Here is an 18,535-nt window from a genome sequence, read left to right on the forward strand (position 1 = left end):
AGCTTGGAGTCAGAAGCAGGTTGATACGTCATCGCTTAGCAATCGTATGTTGATTCTTCAATAGTGAGACCAACTGACCTACTAGATTGGTTTATACAACAACAAAGCAACATGTAACCGAAAACCAACTGGAGCCGCCAGTGCTAACAAGTACTATGGCGGTCAGATGATTCATTTGAAATTTTAACGGGGTGTCCAAGCTCAGCGCTGCTATGAGAAGCAGCTAAACCCTGTCTTCTTTATGAAGTTGAGTAGAATGAATTTATTAATTGCGGTGAATGTCTTGAGGCTCAGTGAGGGTTGCATCTCAAGGTTAGAGTTATCCTTGCGAAGTCTCATCAAAGTAAACTCATTTGCGTCAATTCCTCCAAAAGCTTTTCTGCAATCGTTCTGAAAAGATACAAGCGACGCGTAATCTCTCACACGCAGACGCCGTCTGTGAGAACGCTTTTAATTTGTTTATGTGGCCAATGGCGTTTCTCTGCTCGGATTGCAGAATCAGTCAAAGGAATCAGCTCTGTGGCCAGATAGACCCAAATTAGCAAACTTAAGTGGTAGCGCATACAGCACTGACAGCGCTCGATGCCCTTGTGATAATCTTAGTCGCAGCTACCCGTTTCTCCCATTTCTGACATATACGCTGCGTGTTAACTCCTTAAATCAAGGAGGCCTTAATTTAGTTCATTGAGGAGAGCTCATTTGGAAGAACTGAACATGATTTATTAAGACAGAGAAATTAATTAATCTATTTGGCGATTAGAGTCCGATGACCCATCGTGGCAGAACAGAAACCCAACGGTGACTGGAATTAGGGCACTTAGATTGGTCTAGACGCTGGTGGTGGTGAAGATGGAGATGGAAGTTTGGATGAGTGACATTGGTTAAATGGAGATTGAGAGGAGGTGGGTTGCAGGAAGAAAATATGAAAGGGAGAATGATGGAAGAGCATTGAGATTTAAAGTAAGCAAAGTGGAAGCTGATTGGCTCAAAGAAGGTGGACAAGAAGGTGATTGGACTAAAGCAATAATGACAGCACTGAGTTTGACAGTGTGGCAAGGAAGAAGTGATGTGAAGAATTGACTGGCAGCAGATGACTGACTACAAGCTTCATTTGTGCGCAACTTCATAAAATTATCAGTTATTATCATGTAATTGTCTCTTAAAGGGGAGCTCATCTGTGTTTTCCCATTCCCCTTATAGCCTGTAACAACAGTGGATGCTCTTACTGACAAGACAGAGGAGACGTGTGAAGCTAAGGCTGATTTCCTTATACTTTAGAAGGACGCTTATGCAGAAGGTGTCAACAGATGCCGATGTTTGCGCTTGCATGCTCTGCGGTGTGCGGTGCGTGACACATTAGTCTTGTTTTCAGCCCGACGTGCGACAGAGCCGTCGATGCAGTGGGTGGTACCGGCCATGGTGCATTGCGAGAGGACCCCGAGGTCTCCCGGGCTAGCTGGCTGTGCAGCGACTGCAGCCTCTATCCATCACAATCTCACCTTCAATTGAAGAGGGGCCCGGTCAGAGAGAAAGAAACAGCAAAGGAAGAAGAAGAGAGAAAAAGAGACAAAGCTATAGAAACCGAGAGTAGGAGCAGGGAATGTATCTACACCTGGGTGATGGATTTACTGCGGGATGATTTCTTTGTTCTGGGAGGTGGATGATGACTGAGACGTCGCCAAACACAAAGTCTCTGCTGAAAAGTTCCTTTTACTGCAGGTGGAGGGGGGGTCTGCCCAGGCAGGGTGGCAAATGATGTGATCTACAGTGCCTCTGCGCCTAGCCTTACAACAACAAGCCGGCTTGATGGGACTCCATGTAAGGGTCTCTAAAGTGGGCAGACGTAATTTACTCTGAAATTTACTCACTGCGGCGCAAGGGCGGCCCGGTCGGACGGCGTCCGTGTTACTTAGCAGGGCGACGCACATTTGTGCACATTCGATTTGTCCTCCAATGTTTTTCTGCCCCACATTTTTCTTTTATGTCTTAAACACACACGCTTTTTTCATTCCAGACAGATGCCCGGGGAGACCGGCGTCTACACACGGAGCAACTAGCAACAACCAGAGACCATGTGACTGACATTCTGCTACGACGGGCCAAATAAAGGCTGGAGAAATGAGCGAAAATAAAACAACTGACAATGAAAGTGATACTGCTGACTGACATAGGGCATGCTGGTAAATATATTAAGGGGTCAACTGGAGCCTTAGTGTGTGTGGTAGCATTGGGTGGTCATCTACAAAGTGATACCCAGTGAACAAATCGCTTACAGTGGACTATGGAAATAAGCATTATTGGGCCCCTTTTGGGAACATTTGACCAGAAGCACTAGAAACAGTTGGGCCTCTGCGTGCTGGCTTGCTCATTTTCTTCAGTGATTCAGAATGCACAATATCTGAATTAGTCTAAGGAACTAATTGACTTCAAAAATAATGAATCCCAATGAGAGACAGTCTGGAATAAACTGCTGAGAGTGTCTACTAACCACGCATACTGTTCAGTAGATTCCAGTGGTGGATACAAATTTACGTTGACCACACTCATCATGGTCAAGTTGAGCGTGATTACAATGTGTCACTCTTACACCGAAAAGTAAAAGAGTGCACATGTATCGCTTTTGTAACAAATGCTTGGCCTAAAAGGAGTGACACCAAAGACTGTATCACGTGTCGAGTAAAATTACATACAAATTGTATTATGATTGCTATTTTGAAACAATGTATCACTTGAGGAATAGCCCTACATTAAAATAAAATGAAGTCAGCGTATTAATTTTTTTTTTAACCAGATTTGAGTTTTACGGGAAAAAACATAAAAACAAAACAAAGAAAGCCCACATTGAAATTCTGCTGGGCACATCCGAAAGCATGCAGCAACTTCAAACCGCTGTCAAGGACAAAAAATGACAGCATTCATAATGTCAGACGGGCAAGCAGAAACATTTCGCCTCTTCTAATTTGACGCGTGCAGATTTTGAATGCAATCATAACTTGGGGTTATAAATGTAACGCCGATACCGATGACAGTTTATTAAGGCCCAACGTGTAGGTCTGTGGATGTAAGGCTCATTATTTCTGGCTAGTGTGCATGCATGGAGGGGGGGTGTTAATGATGATGGCGATACTGCAGTGAGTCTCCGTCCTCAAAAGGAAAAATTGTAATTACAACTTGCCGATCTCCCTCTCTTTTTTCCCTCCTTTTGCTTTGGCGATGCTACTGAGAAATAAACAAGGCAAAAACAATCTGTGGCTCTGAGGGTAATGAGTAATAACAATGCAAAGATGAGCAGTGGTATGTCCTGTTGCCATGGATACAAAAACAGATAGTCTCTTCAGTTTATGAAATTTCTTTCTCTGCCTCTTTCTTGCACACATCCAGTCGTGCGTGCACACACTGCCTATTTTTTTCCCCCCCCTCCATTCAGATCCAGCACGGTGACAGTTTGTCAAATAAAAAGCCTCCGTGGCTTCAATTCAGAGCCACCTTGGAACAAGCCGCCTTTTATAACGTACAAGTAGAAAAGATAAAGAATAGGGCAGGGTGGAAAAAAACACTATCACTCAAAGCCGGGGTGTAACTACTGTCCACTTTCCGCGGCTGAACGCAGTGCCACAAGCAAGCCAAGCTTTCCAAAATGTTAGTGATTGCCTTGACTGAAAGAGCTCCTTTTACTGCATCCCTTTCTTCTCTTTTTTTCTGCTGCTTTGCTTTCATTGCGTGAAGGCTCCCATTCTTCGTGGCTCCCTCACTATTCCAGACTCACCCTGCAGGGAGCTTAGTGGGTCCAAAAGTCATGCTGCTGAGTGACAAACAGTGGCTCTCTCTAGCTAGAAGTAAACCACACCATACAAGACTGTGTGGGTTATGTGTGTAGTGAGAAGAAAAAAAAAACCAAAACATGGTGACTTAGCCACTTTCTCTTATTAAAAAATCACCCTTAGAAGCAGAACACCAAACAAAGACAGCATTTTATGACACGTGAGAGCCAAAAGATAGGACATGATGGTATTACATGATACTCCAACGTGCAGTGTGAACCCTTCTCCTTCAAAAACAATCACTGACGACTATTCTCCACCAATATGGTGCAGATGCCATTGGGTGTACGAGCCAGCGCCCTGGTTGTGCCAGCCGGTGTACTTCCTGGATTTTAGGTGTGCCTGCTTTCCATCAGCTTGAGGCCTGCTGTGAGATCCTCTTCCTGGGTGCCTGCGCTGCTCGGGATGTGCTGTCTCAATAGGAATTGCTGCTCTGTGTTCTAATATCTAAACTTTGTATCCAAACTTGTCATGTAACATATATACAAACTGAACATGTTGTATTTTTGCCAAAAATTTGTCCTAACAAAAAAACAACAACAACAACAAAAAAAAAACACTGTGAAAAAAGTCGACATCAAGCCACGGCGAGCTGGTCGAGACATTTCTCCACAAGAAAAGGAAGAAACTGAGATTCTGGGTTCATCGAATTCTCTCAAGAAAGCAGCAGCAGGGAAAATTTCATGGTTTGATCCAGGAGTTGAAGCTGTATCACGATTTTACACTTCCAGTGTATGAAAGGCTTTACTTCTTAATGTTTCTGCCCGTTTCTTTAGTCGGCGTTTGTTTTATTTGTGGGTTCAAATTTGCTGCACAGGAAACTCGTATTTAATGGACTACTATTTTAATTTTAAAAAGTATTTGGATGTGTGGAAAGCCACCACCTCCAGCTTGCAGTTTAGTTTTTTTTTTTAGTTATGCTCTCTCCAAAAAGCTACCTAATTAAAATATAGGTTAATCTTTTAAAGAGGGTTGGTGAAGATCACGTGCAAAAAAACAATGATGTATCAGAAAAATACAAGATGACTCAACCTGTAGCTTGTGTCAAATATAATGACATGTCAGTTTCCTGCTTCCTGTTTCATCTACAGCAGCAGGAAACCTGCCAATACATTCCCAAAGCTTCAAAAAGAAAAAAGAGTGAAAGAGTGGTGCAGGCGGAGAGCCAATTCTACTGCAGTCTGAGAAGCAGCCATCACTTTGATAGGATTGAGAATCAAATGTTACGTAGCAATACTTTGCAGAGGTTGGTGTCATTTTAGTGGGAATAAGAATCGTGGTGGACGCTGCACCTGCCAATTTTTGGAGAAGTTGTTGCAGTAGTGTCTACCATATCCATTTAGCAGTTCCAACTTTTGGCACAGCAATTTTGCGGTGCTCCTCAGATGCCAAAACCGCTATTTGGGAGGAGAACCTTGAAAATGCATGAAATTGGTACTAGATTGTGAAAAAGATGTACAAATGGCCCCTTACATCTTGTTGGAGTGGACGGGAAAAAGAAAACAACCTTTCCTTTGAGCACAAAGAGACAAAGAGAAACTAAAGAGGCCCCCAAAATATTCCAGAAGAGATATTATCTGCATTAAACATTATAATCACTGGTCTTTCTCTGCCTTTGCTGCGACTCTCTCTGTGAAACACACATCAGCAAACACAGATTTTTAAACGTAACATTTCTCTGAGCACAGGAAGCGTTTCTAGTGAATAGCCTTTGACTTCTTGATATGCGGGCGTGTCTTCAGAGAGGCATTGACACGGACGCCTCCCCCGGGTGACGAACGCTAAGAATTCTGAAGTATAATGAAGAGTCCTTGAAAATAAATTCAAAAGTTGAAGCTGAACCTGAAAGCGGAAACACATAATGATCCTAAGAACACAAGCACATTCACTGAGGAATAGTTGCAAAAAAGGAAGAAAGAGAGGGCTAAGGAAATGGCCTGCTCAGTAAAAAAATTTTTTATTTAAAGCCTGTGGTGAGATTTGAAACCGGCTGTACATGCAACATAACCCTCAGGCATCTTGTATCTGAAGGAATTGTGCTCGGAAAAGTGGTCAAACTTTTTTAGCGAGCTGTTGTCAGAACTGTTGAAAACCTCTACAAGAAGTTGCAGATGCCAGGGGGATTGGCATACTACAATTTGTTGACAGAAGAGTATTAACTTTATCGCTATTCTTATTTAATAAATCACATAAAATATATTTTTCTTGAGAATGTTTGAAGGTACAACATCCTTCCCTTCTTCTAGTTCATAAAGTCAATTTTATCATTTGCTTCTGTGACCATAATGACCCACACCCACCAGATGTTCAAAACCTGGGACACCACAATGGCTTTTAGAACTAAAGAAGCCTCTTGGTTGTGAAGCAAATATAAAATCAATTTTATTTATATGGCACCAACAGTCATCGTAGTTAGGGATGGGAATCGAAAACCAGTTCTTGTTGAGAACCTGTTCCCACTGTTTCAATTAATTGGAATTGTTTGCCATTTTTGCAAACGATCGATTTCAGTCGCCTCGAATGACGTCACCACGTTGCGGAGCGTCATTTACCTGGCAGGAAACATGGCGCCTAAGTGGCACAAACGCTCAAAAGTTTGGTTATACTTTTTCATTTCAGGGAGGAAACACTACGAATATGCAAAAGCATTTGCTCACAGAACACGCGATGACCTTAAATGAATGTCGTGTTTTTAATTCCGCTCCAGACTCGTGAATCTCAACCCAGCAGCAGCGGTAACGTTTGCACGTCCTCTTCCGTTAATGCGGCAGGTAAACTAACAGTGCATATTATGTTAGCGCGATCTGCCTTATTACAAAACCTGCCATTAGTGTGCATTTAGGTGACCATGATGGCAGAGACATTACTGGATATTCTTCTGTAATTGTAATTATTGCTACTGAAGAATATTTATTTTATTATTTTACATTTACAATTTTTTTCCTGGGGACCCTGTGACACCCCATTGAAGAGCCGTAGGCTGTGGATCTCTTAAGATCTCACTGTTGGGTTTGTAAGGCCATGTTACTCCTAAATTTCTATCTTGTTCAAAGAGAAGATATAAAACAAAATTCTAAGCTAATCGGCCTGTGTGTTCTCCTTTTTTAAAAACAAGAATCGATAAAGAATCGAATCGTTCAACAGAATCGAAAATGGAATCGGAATCGTGAAATTCCCATCCCTAATCGTAGTGCGCTTTATATTAAGGTAAAGACCCGACAATAATACAGAGAAAACCCCAACAACGACACCTATAAGCAAGCGCTTGACAACAGTAGGGATGAAAAACAGGAAGAAACCTCTGGCAAAACCAGGCTCAGGGACGGGCGGCCATCTGCTGTGACCAGTTGGGTGTGGGGCGATAACCAAGGGGTGGTTCGGGGTGACCTGATCCAACACTAACTATGAGCTTTATCAAACTGGAAAGTTTTAAGCCTAATCATAGAAGTAGAGATGGTGTCTGTCTACCGAATCCAAACTGGGAGCTGTTTCCACAGAAGCTGAAGCCTCTGCCTTCTTTTACATCTACTTTTAAATACTCTAGGAACCACAAGTAAGCCAGCAGTCTGAGAGGAAAGTGCTCTGTTGGGATAATATGATACTATGAAGTCTTTAAGATAAGATGGAGCCTGATTATTCAAGATGTTGTATGTGAGGGGAAGGAGCCAGTGAACAGAATATAATATGGGAGGAATATGCTCTGCAGCATTTTGGATCAACTGAAGTCTTTTCAGGGAGTTTGTAGAGCGATTTGATAATAATGAACTGCAACAGTCAAGTCTAAAAGTAATAAATGCACAAGCTAGTTTTTCAGCATCACGTTTCTAATTTTAGTGATATTGCAAACATGAATTAAGGAAGTCTTACATATTTGTTTAATATGCGCACTAAGGGACATGTCCTTGACAAAAATAACTCCCCTCACAGGGGTACAAATGTCTTCATGAACCAATAAAAGAAGCCCAGTTGCTTTCAGCTCAAACACTTAGGACTACCAAGACCTGAATGACTGACATATCAAGAGAAATGTTTTTATTAGTCTTAATAACTTTAATTCTGTGGTATTGGTCAGCTATGTTCAATAATTCAGGTTATGCCACATTCCTCTACATTTAAGATTTAACATTTTTTTAACATTTCTTTTTAAATTATGTGCATAATGGTTTAGTTTTTTAAAACATAGATGTATGCTCTGTCACTACGATAAAAAAGCGAGATAGAATCAGACTCGGAAAGACGGGAAGGTGAAGGAAGGTCTAGTGGTTATATGGACAGGGGCCAGCTGGAATGGTGCAGACAGAGTGTATATTTCTTTTCTGCCGCTGAATTATAAGAGACACTCTGAAGAGACAGATGCCATAACAGATACCAAAAACTACTCTGCTCTGTCAGCAGTCAGCTCCTAAACTTCCTGTGACAGAAATAATTAAGCTGTCTGTCAACATCAGAACTAAAACATGGCTTCCTTCGTGGCTGGACACGGAAAAAGACGTTTTTTTATTTGCCAGCTCCAACATGCACAGTATTAACGTCACCCAAAATCTCAACTCCACTATTCTTTTATACTTTTTTGTACAGCTTCCATTAACCCCTCTAAGTTTGTCCAACGCCAGGATAGCAGCCTCCAGTCTTTACGCTAGGCTAACTGCCTCCGGGAATACAATCGAAAGTGGAATTTTGAAGTGGAGAGAAGCTCTCATGTGAGGTTTTTTAAGAGAGAGACCGTACAAGGACAGGTGAAAACACACGTCTTTTAGCACTACATCGACCAAGGCCCATTCACAGAGCTTCAACAAAGGCTTGAAGGCCAAAAACAAATCATTATTTATGAAGGCAAAGCATAAAATGCATTTCTGAAAGCCGCTGCTCACAAAACCCAAAACAACACAACACAGTGGAGCCATCACATATTGGGTTACTTCACACAAATGGAGATTTAAGATGGCTGCAATCAATGACACAGGGTCATTGTTTAAAAGCGTATGAATGCGGGTACTTTAAATGTTAGCAGACAAAAGCCTTGTGAAGGTCAGAAAACAGCTGGCAGTCGATTACCCGCTAAATTGAAAAGCAAAGCAAGTATAAAACATATAATAAACTCCAACGTAGATATCAACTTTATACGACGTGAACCAGCTTTTTATCGCCAGCAAACCACGTCGGAAGGAGTCGCTTGTGTAAACCACAACGGATCAATGTGTTTCTGAGGATTAAACAAGTTAAAAAAAACAGGCTCACCTTTACATCCACGTGAGCCATGAGGACAGCAAAGTTGGTCAGATGTGTACAGGAGCATGTGGTGTGTGTCCTGTTGGTGCCTAGCAAGCGGCAGTCCTGCGTCGACCAGTAACCAGTCATGGTTCGCTTGCTGTAGCTCCAGAACGAACAGTTGGGGTTGAAGTTCTCCTCAGATTGCTGTTCGGAGGGGGAAAGACAGCAAAGGGATTTGAAGTTAATCGCACATTTGCTTGGCTTATTTCTGCTTTACTTTTATTTTCAGAGCAAACATCCCTCAAAAAAACAAAGGGTCCAATTTCTCCCCAATGCAATCCATATCCATTGTAAAGTGAATAGCAGGTGTTTTTGCTGTCATAAAGCATCAAGCGGCCCCCTTGCCTGTCATCCATTGTGCTTTTTTGACCTTTCTCTTTAACTTTCACTGCGTGACAGTGAGCTGCCCCACAGCTTAATGGGCACCACTGCTGTCTGTGCCGGGCTCCGGTCCTAATGACGGGCACGCCTCCCTGCCATCTTGCTCGCCATTTCATAAAAGTCACCCACAACACCGAGGCTGAGTAACAGACAAGCACAACAGAACGCAGCTGCTGATAAATAGACACATCAACAGCCTCTTCCTCTTGAGCCCAATTCTTTTGCAGCTACGAAAACAAAGAGCGAGCGTGCACACAGAGACGCACGATATCCTTTCCACAGCGACCCTCAGCTTCCAAGGTTAAACGCGTCTGCGTTCTTGCTGGAGATGCTGGGCGATGCTGCAGCTTTTCATAGTTTCACACGCTGCAGGGTGATTAGTCTAATAACGTTGATCCTCTGCGAATGTAAATTTGCCGCTGATTGAGTTTACCCTTCACACACCCAAACCCTGCGTTAAATATTACACGGAGAGGAGGTAGGATGACCCTCTGTCCCATTAATGGCTTTAATTGGTCCCATTAAGTGGCGAGGCAAGGAAGCGAAACCATAACTAGAGGACACATCATCATCTCAGAAGACCAGTCATCCAAAACCGCATGGTTTAGATGTTAATTTTCAAGGGCAAAGTTGAGCTAGATTCAACTTAGAAGAGCTATAAGACAAGTACCTTGGATTTAGTATGGAAGCCTAATATAGAAGTAATGTAATGCCTACACTATACAGTGGCTGGATTCGGTTTACATGAAGCTGCTATGTACCTCAAGTTGTTTCACACAGTGGATGGACTGTAGCTGTACTAAGGCCCATATAAATACACCAATACCTAATGCTGTGCTGGTTCCCATTTTACTCCCAGAACAGCCCTGACCAGTCGAGACATGGACTCCATGAGACCCCTGAAGCTTTGCTGTGGTATTTGGCACAAAGATGTTAACAACAAATCCTGCAAGGTGTGAAGTGGAACATCTGTGGATCCGACTCCTTCGTCCAGCACATCCCAAAGATGCTCGATTGGACCGAGATCTGCAGAATTTGGAGGCAAAATCAACACCTCAAACTCGTTGTTGTGCTCCTCAAATTATACCTGAACCATTTCTGCTTTCTGGCCACTATCAGGGAATACAGTTTTTATGAAAGGGTGCACATGATCCACAACAGTGCTTCTGTAGGTGGTGTCAAAGTAACATCTGCATTAACGGCACGACCCGAGGTTTGAAGCATCACATTGCATAATGCATCCTGGTGTCAGGTGTTCCCCAGGTAAGCAACACACACGATTCAACATAGCAGGACACGTCCTTCCACTGCATCCAGTTCTTATGCTCACGTGACCATTGTTGATGGTTTTGGTGGTGAACAGAGGTCAGCACGGGCACCCTGACTCGTCTACAGCTATGCAGCCCCCTACACTTCCTTGGAACCCTTTTTGATAGATAATCACCACTGCAGACTGGCGCCGGCCATCACAGTTTGGTCCTTGTCAAACTCCCTCAAATGTTTACAGTTGGCCATTTCTTCTGCTGCTAACAGATCAACACTGAGGACAAAATGTTCACTTGCTCACTAATATATCCCACCCAGAGCAAAAGCAATCCAAGAACAAACATATGGAGTTGTAAATGAGCAGAGTAGTACTCACATATCACAGTCTTTACAGTTTTATCACACCAGAATATAATAAGCAAATAGAGACCCGTTAAACGAAGAGCTCATTCAGCAGCACCTCTGTTTGGTTTACAAGAACAGGGAGCTCTCGATTTGATGCAACAGTCAATACTATATATAATAATGCAACCAATCAAATTTAATTAACGGAGGAAGACGAGATTATAATCACGACTATCATGCGATTAACTGTACAGCCCCTCATGAGGACGAGATTTGCTTTAAAAATAAATCTTTTTATTTTGGCGAGGGCACATTTACGTGAGGAAAAGACGAGGCGGCTCTCTTGGCACACTGCAGGACTACAAGCAGGAGAAGCTTTTCCAAAAGGGCACTTTTTATTGAAATGACTTGATCTGAGCTAGAAAAGGGTATAAAAAGCGCCAGTACCCTAACATTAGAGCAACAGTAAAATTAGTGAATCTACAGTCCAAATGACAAATTACACTTAAGGCAGGTGAGTCAGAGCAATAACTGCGCTGACATTGCCCCCCTGACATTTCCCCACCACTTAATTTTTGACTTCCATAAGCTATCGTCCCTTTCTCTTATTCCCTCCCTCCCTCTGCGCTCTGGGTCCTTTTCCTTTTTTTTCTGCTGTTGTAGCTTTCTTCCAGGTCCCTCCCACACGCGAGACCCGCCGCAATTCTGCTATGGTTGCTCAACATCTCCGGTAATAGCTGAAGGCTCTGTTTGCAGACAAAACAGGGATATTTTGAGGGTAGCAGAGTGTGGAGAAGATAATACAGTCAAGAGGGGAAAGTCACGACTCCCCACAATGACTAAGCAGCCTCCATCGAGGCCGAATATGACTGATATTTGTTCAGGAGATCAGGTTGCTGTTCAAACTAATAAACAACAAGGTGTTCTTGCCATCACCCTGTGAGCAACGTTGTTTTCCACAATTTAATTTTCCACACCTTTCCTTGAATAAAACTTGTTCACATTCGCTTAATTTTCCCGGGTTTGTGATGGGATTTGTACGTTTTGTTGCGCTTCGGTGATAGAGGAAATCGTGATGACAGGTGCTATCAAGAAAGTGAATGTGTGAGCGCATTTTTTGTACGTGAATGAAAAAAATCAGAGGCACTGACATCAAAGTGAAACCCATCTCTCAGATACACAAACATGCGGACGCACAGAATTACCTGCAGATGTCTAATGGTGAAAATGACCGGGTCAGAGAGGTAGACTTTGTTAGAGTCCTTGTTGATGGCGGCTGTGATGACCGGCGAGTTGACAATCACAGAGTAGTTGGTGGCCAGGGCTTCGCTGCCCAGCTTCATGCTGGCGTTCTCAGTTGAAAGATAGACCCCGATGTGCTTGTACAGGACGAACGCTATTCGGATTTCACCTGCAAGAGGACAGTTATGAACAGTCTCGCACTGATTAAAGAACGCACTGGATGGGGTATCACTTCATTTTAAAATAGATCTTTCACACACACACACACACACACACACACACACACACACACACACACACACACACACACACTCACAGTAAGGCTGGGCACTGATAGGAGAGTCACTGGCCAGTCTTCTAAGCTAAACATGTTTTCAGACAGTAAACAGTTTCCTGCTCGCTTTCAGTGATGATTGAGTGCTTTGACTATTGGCTAAAACTTCCTCAACCAGTGGCTTTAAATCATGTCCCGTCCCCTTTAAAGATGTCCCGTGAAAAGACATTGAACTATAGTTTCTTTCTTTCTTTCTTCTTTTTTCCCTAGCTGGCGGTCAGGAGGACAGGTCGCCCGAAGCCAATACGTCGCAGTGGGTGCCGTAGGGTTTCCATCTTGGTCAACGATGCACTTCCAGGCCTTGTGATATCTGGCCTTGACCTTTGCTTGATCGAGGATGAGACGTCGTTGTTTAAGATCATCTTCAATTTGCTTGATCCAACTCTTCTTGGGCGCATGTCTCCAGTGGGGTGCTGCTACAGCAGAATGCGATATGGCAGGCGATGGTCACTCATGCGGCAGATGAAGTCGTCACTTCTAGATCAGCTCTTCCATCGAGGGCTGCTGGTGACACTGACTACATACCACGCTGTGGCTGAGACGGTCACCGAGCGACACTGAGAATCTGATGCAAACAGCACATTTGGAAGACCTCGAGCTTGTTGAGGTCGTGCTTGATTATGACCCAGGTCTCGGATCCATAGAGAAGAATGGGCAATACCAGTGTGCAGTACAGGCGGATTTAGTGATGAGGGTGACGTTTGTCTTCTTCCAGATGCACCATCGGAGGGAGGCGAAAGCCGCCGCTGCCCCCTGAACGATTCTTGAGTGTACTTCCGCCGTTGATGCCACTTTCTTTTCTTGCACCAGAGAGCCGAGGTATCTGAACTATAGTTTAAAATGGTTTATACTCAATGTTTTTTTGGATTGTGTCCACAAACCTAGGGTGCAGTACTACTTACATAATGTGAAAACAATGCACATGATAACCTGTCGTGTTATTTATACCGCTCACACAGCACACTCAAATTAGAAAAATGCTAAAAGTGATAACGAATGGACCCACTCACTAAACAAAGCTTCTTAAATCTGAAGTCAGAGCAGCACATAGTACAGACAACAGACAGGGCTACAAATATGGCTGCACACGAGGCAGAAAAGCAGAAATCATTCAGAAATCATCAGACTTAAATAAAAAAAACAGGACTCCTATTGGCACTGACAAAGGCAACCATTTTTCTTGTTAATCATTTCCTCCTTTTTCCTCTCCCCATTGCCTCCTGCTGTCTCACTTTTGTGCATTCAAAGTTCCCTCCCGCCGTGTCTGAGATCACTCACTCTGATGAAAAGAAAACAATTTGGGTGCTATGGAATTGCATATCGGGGAAATATTCGCCACCCTGCTATAATGATCCGCCTGGGCACGGCTGGACATGGACTTAGTCATCCAGCACAGACACGGGGACGCAGCTTGAGTCGATTCTGATTTGCATGAGCTGATAATAAAAGTCTAAAAATGGGGCGACACTGCTCCCAAAGATATCTATGTATAGAGTCTAACTGCCTCATTTACAGTTTAGTGGCAGAGCTTGAATGTAACTAATTCAACAGCCAGGGTCTTATTCAGAGGCTGCAGAAAGATCTAAGCGCTTTATATGCAGACCAACAAAGGACTGGGGAAGCAAAGCGAAAGTTATTCACCAGCATCTGTGATAAAATTCCTCCAAAACCAATGGAGGCCCATGCAATGACACAAGTGGAAGAAGCAAAAAAGAAAAGACGACAAACAGCAAAAGAATTTTTGATTAATTACAGCAGCTCTCGTAAGCCAAGTAACATAACAATATTTCTATTGTAGCAAAGTTGAAACTTTTCTCTTAAATTTATCATAACCATGAATAATAAAACACAGAGTGAAGGCGCGCATGAGCCAAGATTGCACTTCAAACCCACAATACGGGAGCAATAAAAGCAAATTCAAAAGGTCGAACTTCTTACCGTTTCTTCCGTGCTGCTTCAGTGTGTTCGCTGAGAGGTGGATAGAGTTGCCTTGTCCTCCGGATTGTGGGAACTTCAGATCAGGCAAATTCCCATCTGTGCTCATTCTCGCTACCTCCAGCTCTGCACAAAATAGAACAAACCCAAGCAAGCAAACAACATTAAGCAATCAATAGAGGGCTACAGCAACCGCTTTGGACACTGGGGTCCTGTCTCTCAACTAAGAATTTAGCTAGAGTATCGAGTACATGGAAAGTATTTTGCAGACTGGCTGAGTCTGACTCACTTCTTTTACAACATTAATAAAAAATCTCAGAGTTATAGCCTTGACACAGAGCTGGATGTTCCTTTCCCCAATTCAAACCAAGCTGACTTTACTTATTTTTTTGACTTTTCTATGACTTCCATGACTGGTTTACAAAATGGCTCCTGGGAAGAACAACAACAAGCAACCGACTGAATCATTGTATCAAATTTTTGTTTTTCCAAGCCCGTAAATAAGCATGCAGAGCAGTACCCAAAAGTTTGGGAACACTTTGAAAAGTCTTCATAAAATATGTACACAGTCAAACAATCACTGCTTTATTTTAATGACATGTTGTATTATCTAATGCAATTTTATCATTTTAATTGATGACATGAGCAAAGATGGTTAAAGAAGCAATAAACTTGGCTTGAGTTTGAAGCACTGGCCCCAGAAAAAGATAAACACCAGGGTTTGCAACTCCCTTCATGGATAACCGTCTTTAAGTCTGACGTCATTAGCCATTTTCCGGGTCCAACCTCAACCTCTGCTTCAGGTCCCAAAGTAAAACATACACTGCAGCATCACAGACAGTCACTGGCTAAATTATTTCATCTGTAATAAAATGTTCGATGTGGCTGCTCTACCAGGTATAACAATTACGTTTAAAATCCAGGCATCCATGAAAACAGAGTTTATTAACTTTAACAGAGTGAGAAGTTAGCCGGACGTTAGCTCGCTAGTTCCCACCTAAACATGATATAGCATGTTCTGACCGAGAGATTTCTGAAAAAATTAAAACGTACAGCTCTGCTATCACTTCCAACATAATTGAAGACAGAAAAGTAAACAGCAGCGACATTTGTAGGGTTACTGAAGTTGGATTAGCTTTATATAATGATGTGCTATGTGGTGGCTAGCTAAACAGCTATGGTTAGCATAACATAAAGACAGTGAAGCTGGAGGATGAACGCTAACTTTTTAATGTGAGGGTTCCTGATAGTTTGGGACAGATGCAATTACATGACAGAATCCTGTAAACGCACTGAACTTCAGTCAGGAGAACAACTGAGATAATCCATCCACAATAAAAGCTTAGTCATTAACATACAGCTGCATGGGCTGGGCTGTAGTTATCGTAAGGCTTTAAAAACTGAGTTTAAAATGAACAGTGACAATAAAAAATGAGAGAGGCCAACAGTGATCACTGACTTTGTAGGGGCTTGTTGAGATTTAATAGAACAAGATACAAAGCAATAAAACACGCTAAAAAGACAACAGCATTAATAAACGCAGAGTAGTTTCGACCCGGAAACAGGGTTCATACGTCATCACCTAAACACTGGATAGGACAAACTGATCAGCATCTTTAACTGGTGAAAAAACATCTGGCCTCGTCAACAAGCTACTCCGATTTATATTTAGGGAAGCCAGATTGCACTGGATAGTGGAGGGAGTAGCAGACAACGCTGCAGGAAATCATCACTTTTTCAGCATTTTTCCAAAAGAAAGTCATTTTTTAGAGCTGCATTTTGACGCTATTATTAGCTGATGCTCCGGCAACTCAACTAGAAAGATCTATTGCTTCTTTAATCAGCACCAAAGTTTCAAACTATGCTAACATAACAAAGTTTCCTCTGATGATCAATCAAACTTTTCACATGATAAGCTCGCATTAGGTAATAACATGTCCCATTCGTGATGGTAACAGATATTAGATTAAAAATCATAAGTCATCCAAATCCATTCATTACTGGTCGTTTACAACTTCTCTCATCAGTTTTTATGCTTCATAGGTACATGAAGAAAAGCAGTTTTCCAAAAGCCAGCATTAATCACTGCATCGCCAAAGAGCTCTAAATACAACACATCCTCACTTGATTCACTCAGCATTGACAGAAGAAGTTATCTGTTGCGACTGTGTACAGTTTACACATGGCAATGTTGTTTTTCCCCTAAACTGTAACAACAAAGGCTGTCTTTGCTTTATTAAAAAAAAAAGACACCTTCATTCTGAGGAATCTTTTTCTCTTGAAGAGCACAGAGAGTGAACGATGCAAGGAGAAAATAAAGACCGACGGGACAAGACAAGCTCGCTTCTGCAGCAGTTCAACAGCTGTTGTGTCTGAAGCGAGCACCGAGCTCCTAATTTATGGTTCAAAGACTCTGGTGTCACGCAGCAGAGGAAAATGAGCTGCTGATAGGAGCCTGGCTCAAATAAAAATCTCGTTCCATCAAAGTTATTACGGCATGATACAATTCAATTTAATAAAGCAGTCTAGTGTGCTCCTCTCTTAAGTGCAGGTGACCTGTGTGAAGTCTAGGCATTCCTAAATGTCAAATTAACTCCCAGAGCGCTGAGATGAGTCTGCTGATTCACAGCTCGGTAGAAATACAGAAAAGAAGTTACACAAATGCACATTTCTAAATGTGCGGTGTGGATTAATAGAGGCTGTGGGTGTAAGTAAACAATGCTGACGTTTATGTAAGAGATTACAGTTTTAGCCACGATTGTGCAGCTCTTGTAAAGAAATGTCACTGCAAATGTGTAAAATCTGGTATAAGCTGAAGAAACAGTAACGGAAATGGTATTAATAGGTTATATTGTAATCTAGACACCTACAGACTTCCATGAGATGGAAAAACAATGGGACAGTCCAACAAGCAGTGACCAGCTTACAGTAAAAACCGAAACCGCAGGAAAACAGCAAATGAAAAGCTGTAAGACCCTACGTCTTCTTCTTAATCCTTATAAAAAAAACTGGCACTCACCAGAGCCACCCCTCAGCATCCTTGTAGATGCACCTGTGGTATAAAGGTCAAAATCCTAGGTGTTTTTCAGAAAAGTTGACCTCTGACCTTGAGGTCAAGGTCACCAGGATTCAATTTGAAAATCCCAAGTGACCACATTTTTAAGTTATGGCATTCACAAGATTGCCTCGACCTCTGACCTCTCATGTAAAGCACAAACTGTGGATAAAAGATGGCCAGTGAGGTGAATTCTTTCTAACGGCCAGCAGGGGGTGGCTACTCTGGTTTCAAAAAGTATGTCCAAATGCATGTGTGTGTGAAAAATATAATCTTAGGAAACATTTCTTTTTCGTTGAGGGTCTTTTTTGTTTTTTTCATTAAAGTATAATGTTTATTTTGTAAATTGTAGTCCCATTTAAACTGAAAATGGATAGAAAAAAAGAGACACTTTTAGGCTGTGTCTACTTTGATTGACAAAGTGCTACCACATGAGCGTGCAATGGTAAATGGATTGGTGCTCAAATAGGACTTTTTAAAGTTGTACTACAGACACTTTCATCCAGCGCCTTTCTACTCACTTCAGCACTCAAATTGCCTTCCACTACAAGTCCCATTCACCCATTCATACATGCATTCATACTTTTATCGACTTCGAAGTGCTTTCTTACCTTCACACACACACAAACACTCTCACACTCTGATGGATGCTTCAAGGGCAACTTGAGGTTCGGTATCTTGCCCAAGGGTACTCCAGCGTGCGGACTGGAGGAGTCAATGATCAATCCACTGACCTTCTAATTAGTAGCCAACCCGCTCTACCTGCTGAGCCTCAGCCGGCAGTCAGACACCTAACCAGTGATGTTTGGCTCAAAGACAAAAAGATGGCGGTTGCCAGCTTGGTACGGATTTCTTTGACTTACATGTCTCTGCTACGTTTTTTTT

General features: G+C 42.5%; 1 protein-coding gene across 12 annotated transcripts in view; it reads right to left on the bottom strand.

Annotated features, from left to right (window-relative positions):
• Positions 1 to 18,535, bottom strand: part of LOC146580351 (adhesion G protein-coupled receptor L3) — a 265,146-nt gene that overhangs the window by 49,050 nt on the left and 197,561 nt on the right. For all 12 annotated transcript variants that reach the window (XM_085267042.1, XM_085267034.1, XM_085267033.1 and 9 more), the window contains 3 exons: positions 14,599 to 14,721; positions 12,290 to 12,495; positions 9,060 to 9,236 (listed from right to left, as the gene is read on the bottom strand). In XM_085267042.1, the coding sequence (XP_085123168.1) occupies positions 9,060 to 9,236; positions 12,290 to 12,495; positions 14,599 to 14,721 (506 nt within the window). The remainder of the gene's footprint in view (positions 1 to 9,059; positions 9,237 to 12,289; positions 12,496 to 14,598; positions 14,722 to 18,535) is intronic.

This window comes from Mchenga conophoros, linkage group LG3, assembly GCF_057382185.1.
Source record: "Mchenga conophoros isolate Kocher_MC1m ecotype Shallow Benthic linkage group LG3, M_conophoros_male_GT1.1, whole genome shotgun sequence".
Classification (NCBI taxonomy): domain Eukaryota; kingdom Metazoa; phylum Chordata; class Actinopteri; order Cichliformes; family Cichlidae; genus Mchenga; species Mchenga conophoros.